The sequence below is a fragment of the Schistocerca serialis genome, chromosome 10 (genome assembly GCF_023864345.2).
Source record: "Schistocerca serialis cubense isolate TAMUIC-IGC-003099 chromosome 10, iqSchSeri2.2, whole genome shotgun sequence".
NCBI classification, from domain to species: domain Eukaryota; kingdom Metazoa; phylum Arthropoda; class Insecta; order Orthoptera; family Acrididae; genus Schistocerca; species Schistocerca serialis.
The window spans coordinates 199,881,543-199,898,978 of NC_064647.1; the positions used below are offsets into that span (position 1 = coordinate 199,881,543).

Below are 17,436 nucleotides of genomic sequence, written 5' to 3' on the forward strand. Positions count from 1 at the left end.
CATTTCATTATCGAATTTATCGTCACATAATTTCTATTCTGTCAAAAGAAGACAAAGAGATGGAACCTACACTGTTATTTGCAAGTGGAAAAAAACTCCCTACCAACAGGCTGTTAGAAGATGACTTCATAATATTTTCACAGAACAACAAGGTCCCCAAGGTGCAGCACGTGAGACTAGTAACCCTTTAGAATCTTGGTTATAATTTATTGACTTAGAAATGTTGCATAGTAGACTGCACAAATATAAAAATAACATCAATGCAGATAAATAATGACAGAACGAGATGGTGGGCTTACAAATTTGACTGAGTTGAAAGCTTTGTTTGGTGTCTTGTACATAACAGGGCTATATAAGTCGTCACATACTTCGACTGATGACATTTGGATTACTGATGGAACTGGCCTCGATTTTTGTTATTCTGTTATGTCTAAACAGTGATTTCAATTTTTACTTAGAGCTCTTAGATTTGATGCCATTCACACACGTGGAGAGTGAAATCTGACAGACAAGTTGGCACCGATCAAGTGGTTATACACTGTCTTTGTCAACAATTGTGAGAAACATTACAGAAACAATGAGTACGTAACAGTGGCTGAGATGCTAGAGAATTTCAGAGGATCATGCTGATTTCGTCCATACATGCCCAGCAAACCTGAAAAATGTGGATTCAAGGTGTTTTCTTTAGTAGATGCTGCTACGTTTTACGCCAGAAAATGAGAGATTTACATTGGTAAACAGCCGGAAGGACCTATTTATCAAGACACTTCGACCAACGCACTTGTCATGCAGCTAATTGCTCCCATATCAGGTACTAAACGAAATATGACCATGAACAATTGGTTCACAAGTGTTCTTTTGGATGAAGAACTGCTGCGAGATCACAGACTGACAGTGGTGGGTACACTTCGATAAAATAAACCTGAAATTCCAAGTGAATTCAAGCAGAAGGGTATGCAAGAATGTTCAACAATTTTTGACTATCAACCAACAATCACTTTGCTGTCTTATTGCCCAAAGAAGAACAAAACATTAATACTTCTTTCAACAATGCATCACACTGGCATCATAGATGATAGTGCCCCCAAAAAACTTCCTGAAATTATAAGCTTTTACAATAAAACAAAAGGGGGCATTGATGTAGTGGACCAACTTATCCGCAGCTACTCAGTTGCACAAGTTTGCCACTGATGGCCACTGTGGCTGCTCTTTACTTTTCGGAACATTGGTGCACTGAATGCTCACATAATACTGGACACAGTCAATCAGGTACACAAAATGGAATGTAAAATTTTCTTGAAAACATTGGCATTTGAACTGTGTCACACTCAACTGCAATTATGAGGAACTATAATGACTTTGTCTCATGAGTTGAAACAGTGTATAAAGTGATTCATGCCTACTGTTCAGGATGTACCACCTGACGATAACGAGTCCATACCAACAAGAAAACATTGCATTCACTGTCCAAGATGAGCAGATAGAAAATTAAAAGCTATTTGTCATTTTTGCAAGGGTAATATATGCCCAACTCATACCAAAGCAGAATGTACAGGCTGTATCCGTAATGAAAACTAGGCACACTCAGATGTGTGAAAGTTCATACATTTTTTATCAGTTCATGTTACTCTCTATTTCTTATAGTTTCATGTCTGTGTTGAACTCAAATAACTGCAAGATTTAAAGAAATTGCTTGGTTTTCATAAATAAATAAATATCATGATAAACTTGTTCCAAAGAGACAATGTTTACATAGTGTAAATAAATAATTAATTTACAATTACTTATTTATTTCATTATGGACCTATTACATAACTAAATCCTATAAAATAATACCAAAATATATAACAGCAATAAGATGCTGTTTAACCGCTCATGACCCCACGCAATGCCTCATGTTACAAGAAAGGTGCGATGGCTCGAGAGTTAAAGATGAGTTACCCCAACTGTTAAAATTGTGCAACTAATATTAAAATACAAGCAATAATACAATATCTTAAACTAAGTTTTAGACTGGCATAGCATCATACAAAAGGCACAGACAACAGCCCCTACGACATAGGCATTAAATTGCTTAACAGACTTCCAAAGTACCCAAAAGTGAAGTTGCTCTAAGGCAGTATTTTACTAATAAGTTTTTTATAGTATAGAATAATGCCTTTCTGAGGAGTAGACTGCCTTTCTTTTCAACATACTATCCATATGTAATTGAGATAGATTACGTTTTTATAACTGTTTCCAGCAATTTATGACACGATTTGTAACGTGTGTTCGAAATTTGAAACAAATCTTGTATTTTTCTATGGAGAATAAACAAATTACTATTCTAAACTATGCAATGCCATTATCCACAGAAACATAAGAGGAATATAAAAGTAAAGACATACTTACCTCTGTGTCAGTGTTTTGTGGATCCTGCATACTACCATGTCCATCTGGCATCTCCCAGTCCTGCAGACACTGAAAAGGAGTACAATGAGTTACTCTCATTAACTATGATGTCCATACACACACTTAAGTGGTATCATGACCACTAAACAACAGAAAATAATGTACACAGAGCCACCTTTACATAATTTGGTGCCATTTGCAATGAATAAAAGGGGTACGGACGAGCAAACTTAAGTTTTAATGTTGTTGTTGTTGTTGTGGTCTTCAGTCCTGAGACTGATTTGATGCAGCTCTCCATGGTTCTCTATCCTGTGCAAGCTTCTTCATCTCCCAGTACCTACTGCAACCTACATCCTTCTGAATCTGCTTAGTGTATTCATCTCTTGGTCTCCCTCTACGATTTTTACCCTCCACGCTGCCCTCCAATGCTAAATTTGTGATCTCTTGATGCCTCAAAACATGTCCTACCAACCGATCCCTTCTTCTAGTCAAGTTGTGCCACAAACTTCTCTTCTCCCCAATCCTATTCAGTACCTCCTCATTAGTTACGTGATCTACCCACCTTATCTTCAGCATTCTTCTGTAGCACCACATTTCGAAAGCTTCTATTCTCTTCTTGTCCAAACTAGTTATCGTCAATGTTTCACTTCCATACATGGCTACACTCCATACAAATACTTTCAGAAACGACTTCCTGACACTTAAATCTATACTTGATGTTAACAAATTTCTCTTCTTGAGAAACGCTTTCCTTGCCATTGCCAGTCTACATTTTATATCCTCTCTACTTCGACCATCATCGGTTATTTTACTCCCTAAATAGCAAAACTCCTTTACTACTTTAAGTGTCTCATTTCCTAACCTAATTCCCTCAGCATCACCCGACTTAATTTGACTACATTCCATTATCCTCGTTTTGCTTTTGTATATGTTCATCTTATATCCTCCTTTCAAGACACTGTCCATTCCGTTCAACTGCTCTTCCAAGTCCTTTGCCGTCTCTGACAGAATTACAATGTCATCGGCGAACCTCAAAGTTTTTACTTCTTCTCCATGAATTTTAATACCTACTCCGAATTTTTCTTTTGTTTCCTTTACTGCTTGCTCAATATACAGATTGAATAACATCGAGGAGAGGCTACAACCCTGTCTCACTCCTTCCCCAACCACTGCTTCCCTTTCATGCCCCTCAACTCTTATAACTGCCATCGGGTTTCTGTACAAATTGTAAATAGCCTTTCGCTCCCTGTATTTTACCCCTGCGACCTTCAGAATTTGAAAGAGAGTATTCCAGTTAACATTGTCAAAAGCTTTCTCTAAGTCTACAAATGCTAGAAACGTAGGTTTGCCTTTTCTTAATCTTTCTTCTAAGATAAGTCGTAAGGTCAGTATTGCCTCACGTGTTCCAACATTTCTACGGAATCCAAACTGATCTTCCCCGAGGTCGGCTTCTACCAGTTTTTCCATTCGTCTGTAAAGAATTCGCATTAGTATTTTGCAGCTGTGACTTACTAAACTGATAGTCCGCTAATTTGCACATCTGTCAACACCTGCTTTCTTTGGGATTGGAATTATTATATTCTTCTTGAAGTCTGAGGGTATTTCACTTGTCTCATACATCGTGCTCACCAGATGGTAGAGTTTTGTCATGACTGGCTCTCCCGAGGCCATCAGTAGTTCTAATGGAATGTTGTCTACTCCTGGGGCCTTGTTTCAACTCAGGTCTTTCAGTGCTCTGTCAAACTCTTCACGCAGTATCTTATCTCCCATTTCGTCTTCATCTACATCCTCTCCCGTTTCCATAATATTGTCCTCAAGTACATCGCCCGTGTATAAACCCTCTATATACTCCTTCCACCTTTCTGCCTTCCCTTCTTTGCTTAGAACTGGGTTGCCATCTGAGCTCTTGATATTCATACAAGTGGTTCTCTTCTCTCCAAAGGTCTCTTTAATTTTCCTGTAGGCAGTATCTACCTTACCCCTAGTGAGACAAGCTTCTACATCCTTACATTTGTCCTCTAGCCATCCCTGCTTAGCCATTTTGCACTTCCTGTCGATATCATTTTGAGACGTTTGTACTCCTTTTTGCCTGCTTCATTTACTGCATTTTTATGTTTTCTCCTTTCATCAATTAAATTCAATATTTCTTCTGTTACCCAAGGATTTCTATTATCCCTCGTCTTTTTACCTACTTGATCGTCTGCTGCCTTCACTACTTCATCCCTCAGAGACACCCATTCTTCTTCTACTGTATTTCTTTCCCCCATTCCTGTCAATTGTTCCCTTATGCTCTCCCTGAAACTCTCTACAACCTCTGGTTCTTTCAGTTTATCCAGGTCCCATCTCCTTAAATTCACACCTTTTTGCAGTTTCTTCAGTTTCAATTTACAGGTCATAACCAATAGATTGTGGTCAGAGTCCACATCTGCCCCTGGAAATGTCTTACAATTTAAAACCTGGTTACTAGATCTCTATCTTACCATTATATAATCTATCTGATACCTTTTAGTATCTCCAGGGTTCTTCCATGTATACAACCTTCTTTCATGATTCTTAAACCAAGTGTTAGCTATGATTAAGTTATGTTCTGTGCAAAATTCTACAAGGCGGCTTCCTCTTTCATTCCTTCCCCCCCAATCCATATTCACCTACTATGTTTCCTTCTCTCCCTTTTCCTACCGACGAATTCCAGTCACCCATGACTATTAAATTTTCGTCTCCCTTCACTACCTGAATAATTTCTTTTATCTCGTCATACATTTCATCAATTTCTTCATCATCTGCAGAGCTAGTTGGCATATAAACTTGTATTACTGTAGTAGGCATCGGCTTTGTGTCTATCTTGGCCACAATAATGCGTTCACTATGCTGTTTGTAGTAGCTAACCCACACTCCTATTTTTTTATTCATTATTAAACCTACTCCTGCATTCCTATTATTTGATTTTGTATTTATAACCCTGTAATCACCTGACCAAAAGTCTTGTACCTCCTGCCACCAAACTTGACTAATTCCCACTATATCTAACTTTAACCTATCCATTTCCCTTTTTAAATTTTCTAACCTACCTGCCCGATTAAGGGATCTGACATTCCACGCTCCGATTCGTAGAACGCCAGTTTTCTTTCTCCTGATAACGACGCCCTCCTGAGTAGTCCCCGCCCGGAGATCCGAATGGGGGACTATTTTACCTCTGGAATATTTTACCCAAGAGGACGCCATCATCATTTAATCATACAGTAGAGCTGCATGTCCTCGGGAAAAATTACGGCTGTAGTTTCCCCTTGCTTTCACCCGTTCGCAGTACCAGCACAGCAAGGCCGTTTTGGTTAATGTTACAAGGCCAGATCAGTCAATCATCCAGACTGTTGCCCCTGCAACTACTGAAAAGGCTGCTGCCCCTCTTCAGGAACCACATGTTTGTCTGGCCTCTCAACAGATACCCCTCCGTTGTGGTTGCACCTACGGTACAGCCATCTGTATCGCTGAGGCACGCAAGTCTCCCCACCAACGGCAAGGTCCATGGTTCATGGGGGGTTTTTAATGTTACGCACCTTAATAATAAACATAAAAAAAGGAGGCATATCAGAGTAATGAGAGGAAACTACTCTATTGCAATAAGCACATGTGATAAACCTGCATAACAAACAAAATATTTTGGGTAACATGGAATGAACACACAACAATATTGGCATAAAGAATTCATCAGTATTTTAGGCTCTTAGGACTATATCAACAGTGTGAAAAAGCCAGTGTCTTGTGGTGACATAGTACTGTATTTCTATGTACACTCAATTCTAAGCTACAGGATTCTTTCCTGGGGTTCAAAGTTTCCAAACAATAGAAAAGGAACATACAATGTTAACTAAAAATAACAGCTGGACTAAGATGATTCATTGCCACGACGACACAGAAGGTGGCGTTGACTCATTAGATCTGATGTCTCGCAACATTTCTTGCAGCCGGAAGACTAAAATCTGGCCTTTGTGTGTCTTTTATGGAATTCTGAACATTGTGTGTATTAATATGTGGGTAATCCATGTTCATAACACCACCCGTGAAAAGGAGAATGTCCTAAACAGGAAATCCTTCCTAATACGACTGAGTGAAGAGCTACTCTCATCACGGATGCAAAGCAGGCTACACATACCAAGAATATCAAATGACATGCGCCTCACTATACTGTCTGTCCTTGGAATGGAATACCATCGTGAGAACATTGGTGGAAATGTTGGAATAACATCTGCCCCAAGGAGAACTATCTGCCACATCTGTCCATCAAAAAAGAGAAGAATGACAACAACGTTTTGCGCTGTTTGTTGTAAGGCATTTTGCAAAGAGCATCAAGTGCAATTATGCACTAATTGTTCAAAATATATGTTGTCATTGTTGTCCAAAACTATTGTTTCTGTGATCATAGACTGTGGCCTGTGTGGTTTATTAGTGGTAATTAATAATTGATAAAATGTGTTACCAAATTTTGCTTACTTTTTTTTAATGTCGTAAAAATTATGAACCTTTGTAAGATTAGATAATTGAAGAGTGTTTGTGTTCTAGCATTAAACATTTGTTGGCTTTGCTATCTCACAACCAGACTGTCACCTTCTGACCCAATCTACACTTCGGGCTGGTTACACATCAATTTCTCACTACAGCCAGATTTTTTTTCTTCCACATTTGTTGGCTTCACCAACTTTCAACCAAGCTGTTACCTCCCAACCTAAACTAGATCTCAGGGAATGCTGCAGATACATCTGTCAACAAAACCACGTGTTCTGCTTTCACATTCATGTGCTTCGCCAACTCACAACCAATCAGTTACCTTCCAACCTACCTACACCTTGGGCTAAGCAACAGATCACACTGCCACCACAACCAGATTTTTTTGCTTTCATGTATGCTGCAGTTCCAACTCGCAACTAAAGATCAGCCTATCATTACAAACAGCTTTTTGTGGCAATTCGAGTTGCGCTCTTGTATCCCAGCCTAACCACACCTATGCAAATTGTTACCTATTCGGAGAATAACAGCCATATATGAAGAATATAAATGTCACTGTTTCACTCCCAGCAATTTAAGCTGTGTTGTTACGTCCCAATTGAAACTGTACTCTCAGAAATTGCTACATATTTGCAAAACATCAGCCAAATATTCCTCAAAACCAAGAGTAGAAATGTCATTCTGACAATGTGTGTGTGTGTGTGTGTGTGTGTGTGTGTGTGTGTGTGTGTGTTTTTGTTAATTCATCGGCCCAACCACATCCATATGTCAATACTTGCTGTACACGTAAAAATTACAAAAGGTTATGAGCTCAGTGCACAGGTGTGGTGAGTATGTTTTGAGTTCAATGAAAAAAAGAACTTGAGGTACAAGAACTGGTGAAGACAATGTATCTGATGTTCTAGCTTAGCTAATGAGAAAGGAAACAATTTGGAATGATCGAACCATCTGTGAAGATCGATCGCCAATGTAGCAATAACTATTTCACGTGGTCAGTTCATGGTTGTTCACTGATACAATATCGTGAAGCATGGGACGTCATAGAACCTGGATTTGGAATATGTTACAATCAGTTAGATGCGGAGAGACCACTACCTAGGGACAATTGGCACTCCGTAACTGGTGAAGGAAGCATAGGGGAAACTGGAAAGAATACACTGTGCAACAATGACCTACTTAACACTATATCCAAGATGAGGGACTTAGTAAACATGAAGAAAGAAGATGATATGACTATGGATGACTATGTAACGAAGAATACCAGTTGCCAATAAATTAGTGAAGCAGGAAGGCTTTACATTTAATGGAAAGACAGTTGCACGCTGCGTACTTCTAGGACTGCATCTGGAGAAGTATGAATATCTCATTAGAATGAGATTTTCACTCTGCAGCGGAGTGTGCGCTGATATGAAACTTCCTGGCAGATTAAAACTGTGTGCCCGACCGAGACTCGAACTCGGGTACACAGTTTTAATCTGCCAGGAAGTTTCATATCAGTGCACACTCCGCTGCAGAGAGAAAATCTCATTCTGGAAACATCTCCCAGGCTGTGGCTAAGCCATGTCTCCACAATATCCTTTCTTTCAGGAGTGCTAGTTCTGCTAGGTTCGCAGGAGAGCTTCTGTAAAGTTTGGAAGGTAGGAGACGAGATACTGGCAGAAGTAAAGCTGTGAGGACCGGGCGTGAATCGTGCTTCGGTAGCTCAGATGGAGAGCACTTGCCCGCGAAAGGCAAAGGTCCCGAGTTCGAGTCTCGGTCGGGCACACAGTTTTAATCTGCCAGGAAGTTTCACCTCATTAGAAGTTTAGAAAGAGATGAAGGCAGATTGACCACAGACCTAGTCATCAACCGACTAGAATTAGAAGAGAAGCACCTGGAACCAGATCTGAAGTCTACTAAGAGCCAAGAAGAAGCCAAAGCAGATGCAGCACAAAGTGGAGGTCATAAAGAACATAAGTTTCGCTGGAGCCACTATAAACATCATAAACAAAACCACTGTGGTGAAGCAGATCACACTGCCAAGAAGTGCCCACATTTCCATGGAAACCAAGGAGTGGGTGCACCAAGCAAGCAGAATGTTTCCGAGCAATCAACATACAGGACAAGTGGGTGTAAGCTCAACAGTGTTAAGAATTACCCAAACAGTGAAGACTCAAGTGCAAGTGCAAAGGAAGATGATGAAATTGAGGCTATGATAGTGACCAAAAGTGGAGGAGGTGCTGATGGAAAGGTGTGGGTTCTAGATTTAGGAGCATCACATCATATGACTAGTCACCAAGAGATACTATAGAACTTGGAGATGAGCAACTTTGGAGAACTGAAACTGGCTGATAGGAAAGTTACTAAAGCAACTGGTAACGGAACTGTTGTCATGAGAGCAGAAAAGTAATGTGGGGATAGGTCAATCCAACCAACAGAAGTGCTTCTGGAGGAAGAACTGGATGTGAACTTCTTGTCTGTTAAACAAGTGGACAAGAAAAGAATGTGCATTACACTGAAAAATGGTGATGTTAATGTGTCTGTTGGTGAGAAGGAAGTGTTGAGAGGAAGCTCATCAGGCAGTAATGTCTACATAGTGCACTGTGAATACTGTAAAGTGAATAACAATAAAGTGATGGCCCACAATGACAAAACACAGCAACAAGGGGAAAATGAAGCAACAGCCAGATGGGTAGAAATTTTGTGGCACCAAAGACTTGAACACAGAGAAGCTTTACCCAAAGTATGTGGAGCCACTAAGTACACAGAAAAATCCGAAGTGTGTATGCAAGGAAAAATGAAAGACAGCATTTCACACCAAGCCAAACTACTACTGAAAATGTTCTAGAACTGGTACAAAGCAATGTGGGGTATATTACACTGATCTCCTTAGGTGGAGCACATTACTATGCTACTTACTCGATGATCACTCAAGATTTCGGGAGTGAAAGTGCTAAAGTAGACAAGTGACGCATTTGACTCATTTGTGGAGTTTAAGGGATGTACAGAGAGTGAGGCAGGGAGAAAACGACAAAGTTTCCAATTGGACAATGGGACTGAGTACATCAAAAGCAAATCTGAACAATTGTACAAGGAAGAGGGCATATTATACTGGAAAAGCACAGTTTACTCTCTCCCATCCAATGGAAACGCAGAGTGCCTAACTAAAACGCTTATATCCGTTGTGAGGTGTCTACCATTCCAAGGTGGTTTCCCCAACAACGTTTTGGGAGAAGTTCTGATGTCGGCCTACTATATGTGAAATAGATGCCCAACAAGATCACTTTGGGAAAAATCCCATATGAAGTCTTGAAGCCAGAAATAACTTATTAAAAAAAAGACTTGAAAACGCTCAAAGTGATTGGCTGCAGACCTGGACAAGGACACTTACATTTGACAATCTTACGAAATGATCAGAAGAATGTGTTTATCTTGGACTAGAAGCAGGATCATCTGGGGAGCCTTAGACAAGGAAAAATCTGGGGAGTCTTGGTTGATTGGTTTGTGGGATTAAAGGGACCAGACTGCTACGGTCATCGGTCCCTTTTTCCAAATACTAAAAACACCCACAGAGAATAAAAACGATCAACAGACGAGAAGACAGACAACACAGAACAAGAAAAACTTAGACAAAGACCAGACAAGACGAACTAAAATCACACAGTGTGTGACGGTGGTTGGCCGACCATAGAAACAAAAAAGGAAAAGCCAACCACCGAGAAACACATTAAAAAATCAGACTACAACCGTAGGCCATAGGCCAGAATCAACACAAAAACACACACACTTACATTAAGCGATAAAATCCCCCTGCCCAAATAAAACGCAAAACTAAGTCCGCTATGGCAGAGTCGTCAGTTAAAAGCACAGGGAGCGTATCAGGCAGCGCAAAAGTCTGCCTGAGCACAGTTAAAAGGGCACACTCCAACAGAATATGGACCACCGTCAAGGACACCCCACAATGACAAAGAGGTGGATCCTCACGACACAGTAAATAACTGTGCGTCAGTCGGGTGTGGCCAATGCGGAGTCGACAAAGGACGACTGAGTCCCTGCGGTTGGCTCACATAGATGACCGCCACACAGTCGTCGTCTCCTTGATATGATGGAGTTTGTTTGGCATGGGCAGGTTGCGCCATTCAGTGTCCCATAAATCGAAAACTTTGCGGCGTAAGACTGCCCTCAAATCAATATCTGGGAGGCCAACATCCAGAGATGGTTGACTGGTGGCCTCTTTCGCCATGCAGTCAACATGTTCATTGCCCAGGATACCGACATGACCGGGGGTCCACACAAAGACCACAGAGCGGCCACAATGGGCAAGAGTATGCAGGGACTCCTGGATAGCCATCACCAGACGAGAACGAGAGAAACACTGGTCGAGAGCTCGTAAACCGCTCAGGGAATCGCTACAGATCACTAAGGATTCACCTGAGCAGGAGCGGATATACTCTAGGGCTCGAAAGATGGCGACCAGCTCAGCAGTGTAAACACTGCAGCCATCCGGCAAGGAACATTGTTCGGAATGGTCCCCTAGAGTTAGCGCATAACCAACATGACCAGCAACCATCGAACCGTCAGTGTAAACAACGTCAGAGCCCTGATACGTGGCCAGGATGAAATAAAAGCGGCGGCTGAAGGCCTCTGGAGGGACTGAGTCCTTTGGGCCCTGTGCCAAGTCGAGCCAAAGGCAAGGACAAGGAACACACCATGGGGGTGTATGCAAAGTGGCCCGGAAAGGAGGTGGAACAGTGAAAACCCGAAGCCCGGAGAGAAGTTCTTTGACACGGACCGCGATCGTACAACCTGACCGGGGCTGGTGTTCTGGCAGATGGACGACCGATGGCGGGAACAGGAGACGATAGTTTGATGCCCAGGCAAGCTAAAAACATGGGCAGCATAAGCGGCCAGTAAATGTTAGCGCCTCAATCGCAGTGGAGGGACACCAGCCTCCACAAGTACGCTGTCCACAGGGCTGGTGCGGAAGGCACCAGTGGCCAGCCGTATCCCGCTGTGTAGTATTGGGTCCAGCACCCGCAACGCAGATGGGGAAGCTGAGCCATAAGCCAGGCTCCCATAATCCAGACGGGACTGGATTAACGCCTGGTAGAGCAGTAACAGGGTAGATCGGTCGGCGCCCCAGCGGGTGTGGCTCAAGCATCTCAGAGCATTTAGATGCCGCCAACACGCCTGTTTAAGCTGCCGAATAAGAGGCAGCCAAGTCAGCCGGGCATCAAAAACTACACCCAAAAACCTGTGGGTCTCCACCACAGCAAGGAGTTCGTCGGCAAGATAAAGCCGCGGCTCAGGATGGACTGTTCGGCGCCGGCAGAAATGCATAACGCGGGTCTTGGCAGCCGAAAACTGAAAACCATGCGCTACAGCCCAAGACTGCGCCTTGCGGATAGCCCCCTGTAGCTGACGTTCAACAGCTGCAATGCCAATAGAGCTGTAGTAAAGGCAGAAGTCGTCAGCATACAGGGAAGCGGAGACAGAATTTCCCACCGCTGCAGCGAGCCAGTTTATTGTGATTAAAAACAGGCAGACACTGAGGACAGATCCCTGTGGTACCCTGTTCTCCTGGACTCGGGAGGAACTATGAGAGGCCGCGACTTGCACGCGGAAGGTACGATACAACAGAAAATTTTGGACAAAGATCAGCAGACGGCCCCGAAGACCCCATCCATGAAGCGTAGAAAGTATGCGATGACGCCATGTCGTATCGTAGGCCTTCCGCATATCAAAAAAGACAGTGACCAGGTGCTGACGGAGGGCAAAGGCAGGACGGATGGCCGACTCCAGACTCACCAGATTGTCGGTGGCAGAGCGGCCTTTACGGAACCCACCCTGAGACGGAGCCAGAAGGCCCCGAGACTCCAGTACCCAATTCAAGCGTCGGCTCACCATCCATTCTAGAAGCTTGCAAAGAACGTTGGTGAGGCTAATGGGGCGGTAGCTGTCCACCTCCAAAGGGCTCTTGCCCGGTTTCAAAACGGGGATGAAAATGCTTTCCCGCTATTGCGACGGAAACTCACCCTCGACCCAGAGACGGTTGTAAAGGTCGAGGAGGTGTCGCTTGCAGTCCACTGAAAGGTGTTTCAGCATCTGACAGTGAATGTGATCTGGCCCAGGAACGGTATCAGGGCAAGCGGCAAGGGCACTGTGAAATTCCCACTCACTGAATGGAGCACTGTAGGATTCAGAATGGTGGGTGCGGAAAGAAAGACTCCGACATTCCATCCACTCTTTAATGGAGCGGAAGGCCAATGGGTAATTGGAAGAAGCGGAACTAAGAGCAAAATGCTCTGCCAAGCTGTTGGCAATTTCGTCGGAGTCTGTGCAAAATGCTCCATCCAGTGAGAGCGCAGGGATGCTGACAGGGGTCCGATAGCCATAGAGGCGTCAGATCGTGGCCCAGACCTGCGATGGAGAGACATGGAGGCCAATGGTGGACACATACCGCTCCCAGCACACCTGCTTGCTTCGGCAGATAAGGCGGCGGGCCTGCGCACGCAGCCGTTTGAAGGTGATGAGGTGTTCAATGCAGGGATGTCGCCTGTGATACTGGAGCACCCGCCAGCAATCTTTAATCGCTTCAGCGATCTCAGGCGACCACCAAGGCACAGTCCGCCCCCGAGGGGACCCAGAAGAACAGGGAATGGCGGATTCAGCGGCAGTAACGATGCCGGTGGTGACCGATTGAACCACCGCATCAATGTCATCACTAGAGAGAGGCTCAATAGCGGCAGTGGAGGAAAACAAGTCCCAGTCAGCCTTATTCATGGCCCACCTGCAAGGCCGCCCAGAACACTGACACTGTGGTAGTGACAGAAAGAGTGGAAAGTGGTCACAACCACACAGGTCATCATGCACCCTCCATTGGACAGACGGTAAGAGGCTAGGGCTGCAGATCAAAAGGTCAATGACGGAGTACGTGCCATGCGCCACACTGAAGTGTGTGGAGGCACCATCATTTAAAATCGAAAGATCGAGCTGCGCCAATAAATGCTCAACGGTGGCGCCTCGACCTGTTGCCACTGACCCACCCCACAGAGGGTTATGGGCATTAAAGTCGCCCAGTAACAAGAAAGGTGGCGGCAATTGGGCTATCAGCGCAGCCAGGACATGCTGCGCGACATCACCATCCGGTGGAAGGTAAAGACTGCAGACAGTAACAGCCTGTGGTGTCCACACCTGAACAGCGACAGCCTCTAAAGCTGTATGTAGAGGGACAGACTCGCTGTGAAGAGAGTTAAGGACATATATGCAGACGCCACCAGACACCCTTTCATAAGCTGCCCGGTTCTTATAATAACCCCGATAGCCACGGAGGGCGGGGGTTCGCATTGCTGGAAACCAAGTTTCCTGAAGAGCAATGCAGAAGAAAGAGTGAAGGCTGATAAGTTGTCGGAGCTCAGCTAGATGGTGGAAAAAAACCGCTGCAGTTCCACTGGCGTATGAAATTGTCCACGGCTGAGAAGGCGTGAAGGGACTAGGAATGCAATTTACGCTGCTTGTTCACTCGCTGCCACCGATTCAGAACCCGCACGAGTGACATCCATGGCGTCTGAGGGACCGGCGAGATCCAGGTCTTCAGCAGACGCCAGAATCTCGACCTCGTCCTCAGACGCTGAGCTTGTTGGAAGCGGTGAGACAGGTGCCACCGCAATGTCGGGATTCTTGGGTACCTTTTTCTTTTTCAGCTTACTTCGCTCTGCCTTCGGTGGTTCAGGCTGGGAGGGCTTCACTGGGTCAGTCTCAGGAACGGACGAACACCGTGAGGCCCTACGACCAGGGACCAGTGGTTGTTTGAGCCACTTGCGAGTGTCCGCTTTTGTACCGGTCGGAACTTGCGAAGGGAGGTCCCCAAGGGACCCCTTCCTGGCAACAGGAGCCGAAGAAGTCTTACGCTTCTCCGGTTGGGAAGGGGGAACTGATGTCCCAGATGGTTGCGGGGGCGTTGCTCTTGAAGTAGATAGAGCAGGAGCAACAGGGAGTGTAGTGTCCCCCACCATCAAGGGGGCAGGTGTGGTTCTCTGGCTCTGAGAGCTAACGGTGTGTGGCGCAGCTACAGGAACTGTAACAGGAGCGACAGTGGTGGCATAAGTGGACGTCATTCGTACTGGATGCAGTCGTTCAAACTTACGCTTAGCCTCAGTGTAGGTCAGCCTATCCAGGGCCTTGTATTCCATTATTTTCCACTCCTTCTGGAGAATCTTACAGTCCGGCGAGCAAGGAGGATGGTGCTCCCCGCAGTTGACACAGATGGGAGGCGGGGCACATGGAGTATCAGGATGGGACGGTCGACCACAATCGCGACATATGAGGCTGGAAGCACAGCGAGAAGACATATGGCCGAACTTCCAACACTTGAAGCACCGCATCAGGGGAGGGATATAGGGCTTGACATCACAACAGTATACCATCACCTTGACCTTCTCAGGTAATGCGTCACCCTCGAAGGCCAAGATGAAGGCACCGGTGGCAACTTGGTGATCCCTCGGACCCCGGTGGACGTGCCAGGCGAAATGGACCCCTCGTTGCTCTAAGTTGGCGTGCAGCTCGTCATCGGACTGTAAAAGGAGATCTCTGTGAAAAATAATTCCCTGGACCATATTTAAGCTTTTATGTGGGGTGATAGTAACAGAAACATCCCCCAGCTTCGTACAAGCGAGCAAGGCTTGTGACTGGGCAGAGGATGCTGTTTTTATTAAGACTGACCCTGACCGCATTTTGGACAAGCCCTCCACCTCCCCGAACTTGTCCTCTAAATGTTCTACAAAGAACTGAGGCTTCACAGACACAAACGATTGCCCGTTAGCTCTGGTACAGACGAGATACCAGGGCGAATACCTTTCGCTCTCATTCATAGCCTTTCGTTCCTCCCATGGTGTGGTCAGGGAGGGGAACGATTTGGGGTCATACACATTAGCCTTAAAGTGAGCTTTGGAAAGTTTAGAGACTGCTGACGGCTGGCCGCCAGCGAGAGATAATGTACCACGCTTCATTGCGGGTCATCCGCCCTGATGCCACCTTCTCCGACCAAGGGTCCTCCCCACGGGCGCCACCTAGCCACAGCAAAGGCCACTTGGCAGGATGGCCATTGCCGGGAGTCCCTATGCCCCAGGGAGATGGGCATCTACTCCTTGGCATACGTGGGGAGTTAATGGCGCAGGCATCAGTAGAGCGATCCCTGTGTTGTCAGGGGGCTACAACCAACAGGGTACATGGCGGCCCCACCACAATGGACTGGTTACCGTGCTGGATGTTAGGTGGCATGTGGTCCATGGTCGCCGTCAGTGCAGAAAATGGCCCTGCACAGTGCTCGGCAGAAAGTGCACGCATGAGCGTATCCATGCCGAAGAGATGGAGAGCGGGCAGGACTGCAATGCAACGACGAATAAGCTGGTGAAAGTTCTCAACGCAAGATGGACACAATGCACCAAGTAAGGCGCCCTTCCCCAATCGGCTCGCTCTTTGGAAAAATTTTGAGATATGGAGGTCAAACCCGACAGGGGACCATCACATAAGGCCGAAACGTTTGAGACTCCTTTTAGTCACCTGTTACGACATGCAGGAATACCGCGGGCCTATTCTAACCCCCGAACCCGCAGGGGGGGCTGGGGAGTCTTAGGCAAGGAAAAATCATTTTGAGAAGGGATGTCATCTTTGATGAGGGAGTGTTCCCTTTGAAGGCTACAGTAAATAAAGAACTGTGTCTTCTAGTGGAAGTAATCACAAAGAAGATAGCAACAGCTGCTCCATATAGCAGTGAGGTGACAGCAGACAGTGCCAATAGAGTGCAGTTGTCATCTATCAACATATGGTGACAAGACATAACCAAGGAGTGCAGAACTGGTAACAGATGATGCGGTTGAGTCAACAGCTGTCTGAGGAGATGGGAGACAATCGAAGGTTGGATTGATTGACTGATTAATTGAGAAGGTTTATGGGATCAAATGGTGATGTCATCAGTCATGCGATTCCGAAGTTACTCACAGGTGAAACAGGGTCCGCTAAAAGTGGACAGATCCAGTCAGGGGAGTCAAATTATAAAGTAATGAAGTTAAAACATACACAGCAAAAGGCATAAAAGATGAGACCAAATCTAAATACTGGACAAAAAAGAGCACTCTTTCCATGGGGGAGTGGTCAAGGGGTTCCAGATCGAGGAGACATGAAGAGAGGTCCCAACCACAACCACCCTGCCCCTACTCCAGGAGTGAAGCAAAACCTTAAATCTGGAAATAAAAATCACTTTCATGGAGTAAACTGAGGACCAGTTCAACCATCTGTGAGTTGTCTGCTAGTATGAAAATTAAGGAACCTGGAAGACTATACTTAGCAATATGAGGGATAACGTCAGTCTGTCTCCACAACCACATTGTGGGGGTGGTTCATTACGCATGAGGAAACAATGGGTGAGCCTGGTATGACCAAAAAACAGTGGACTCCTTCTGAGAGGAGTGGAAGGAAGAGTGCTGAACTGCGGTAGACCCCTTGATTGTGGGGAGTTTATTACTGTGAGCAGTAGCGTACCAGGTGTCATTCCACTTTAGGGCAAAG

General features: G+C 45.0%; 1 protein-coding gene across 2 annotated transcripts in view; it reads right to left on the reverse strand.

Moving 5' to 3' along the window:
- Nucleotides 1-17,436, reverse strand: part of LOC126424832 (zinc finger protein with KRAB and SCAN domains 8-like) — a 160,762-nt gene that overhangs the window by 123,919 nt on the left and 19,407 nt on the right. For both annotated transcript variants that reach the window (XM_050087639.1, XM_050087640.1), the window contains exon 2: nt 2,392-2,460. In XM_050087639.1, the coding sequence (XP_049943596.1) occupies nt 2,392-2,460 (69 nt within the window). The remainder of the gene's footprint in view (nt 1-2,391; nt 2,461-17,436) is intronic.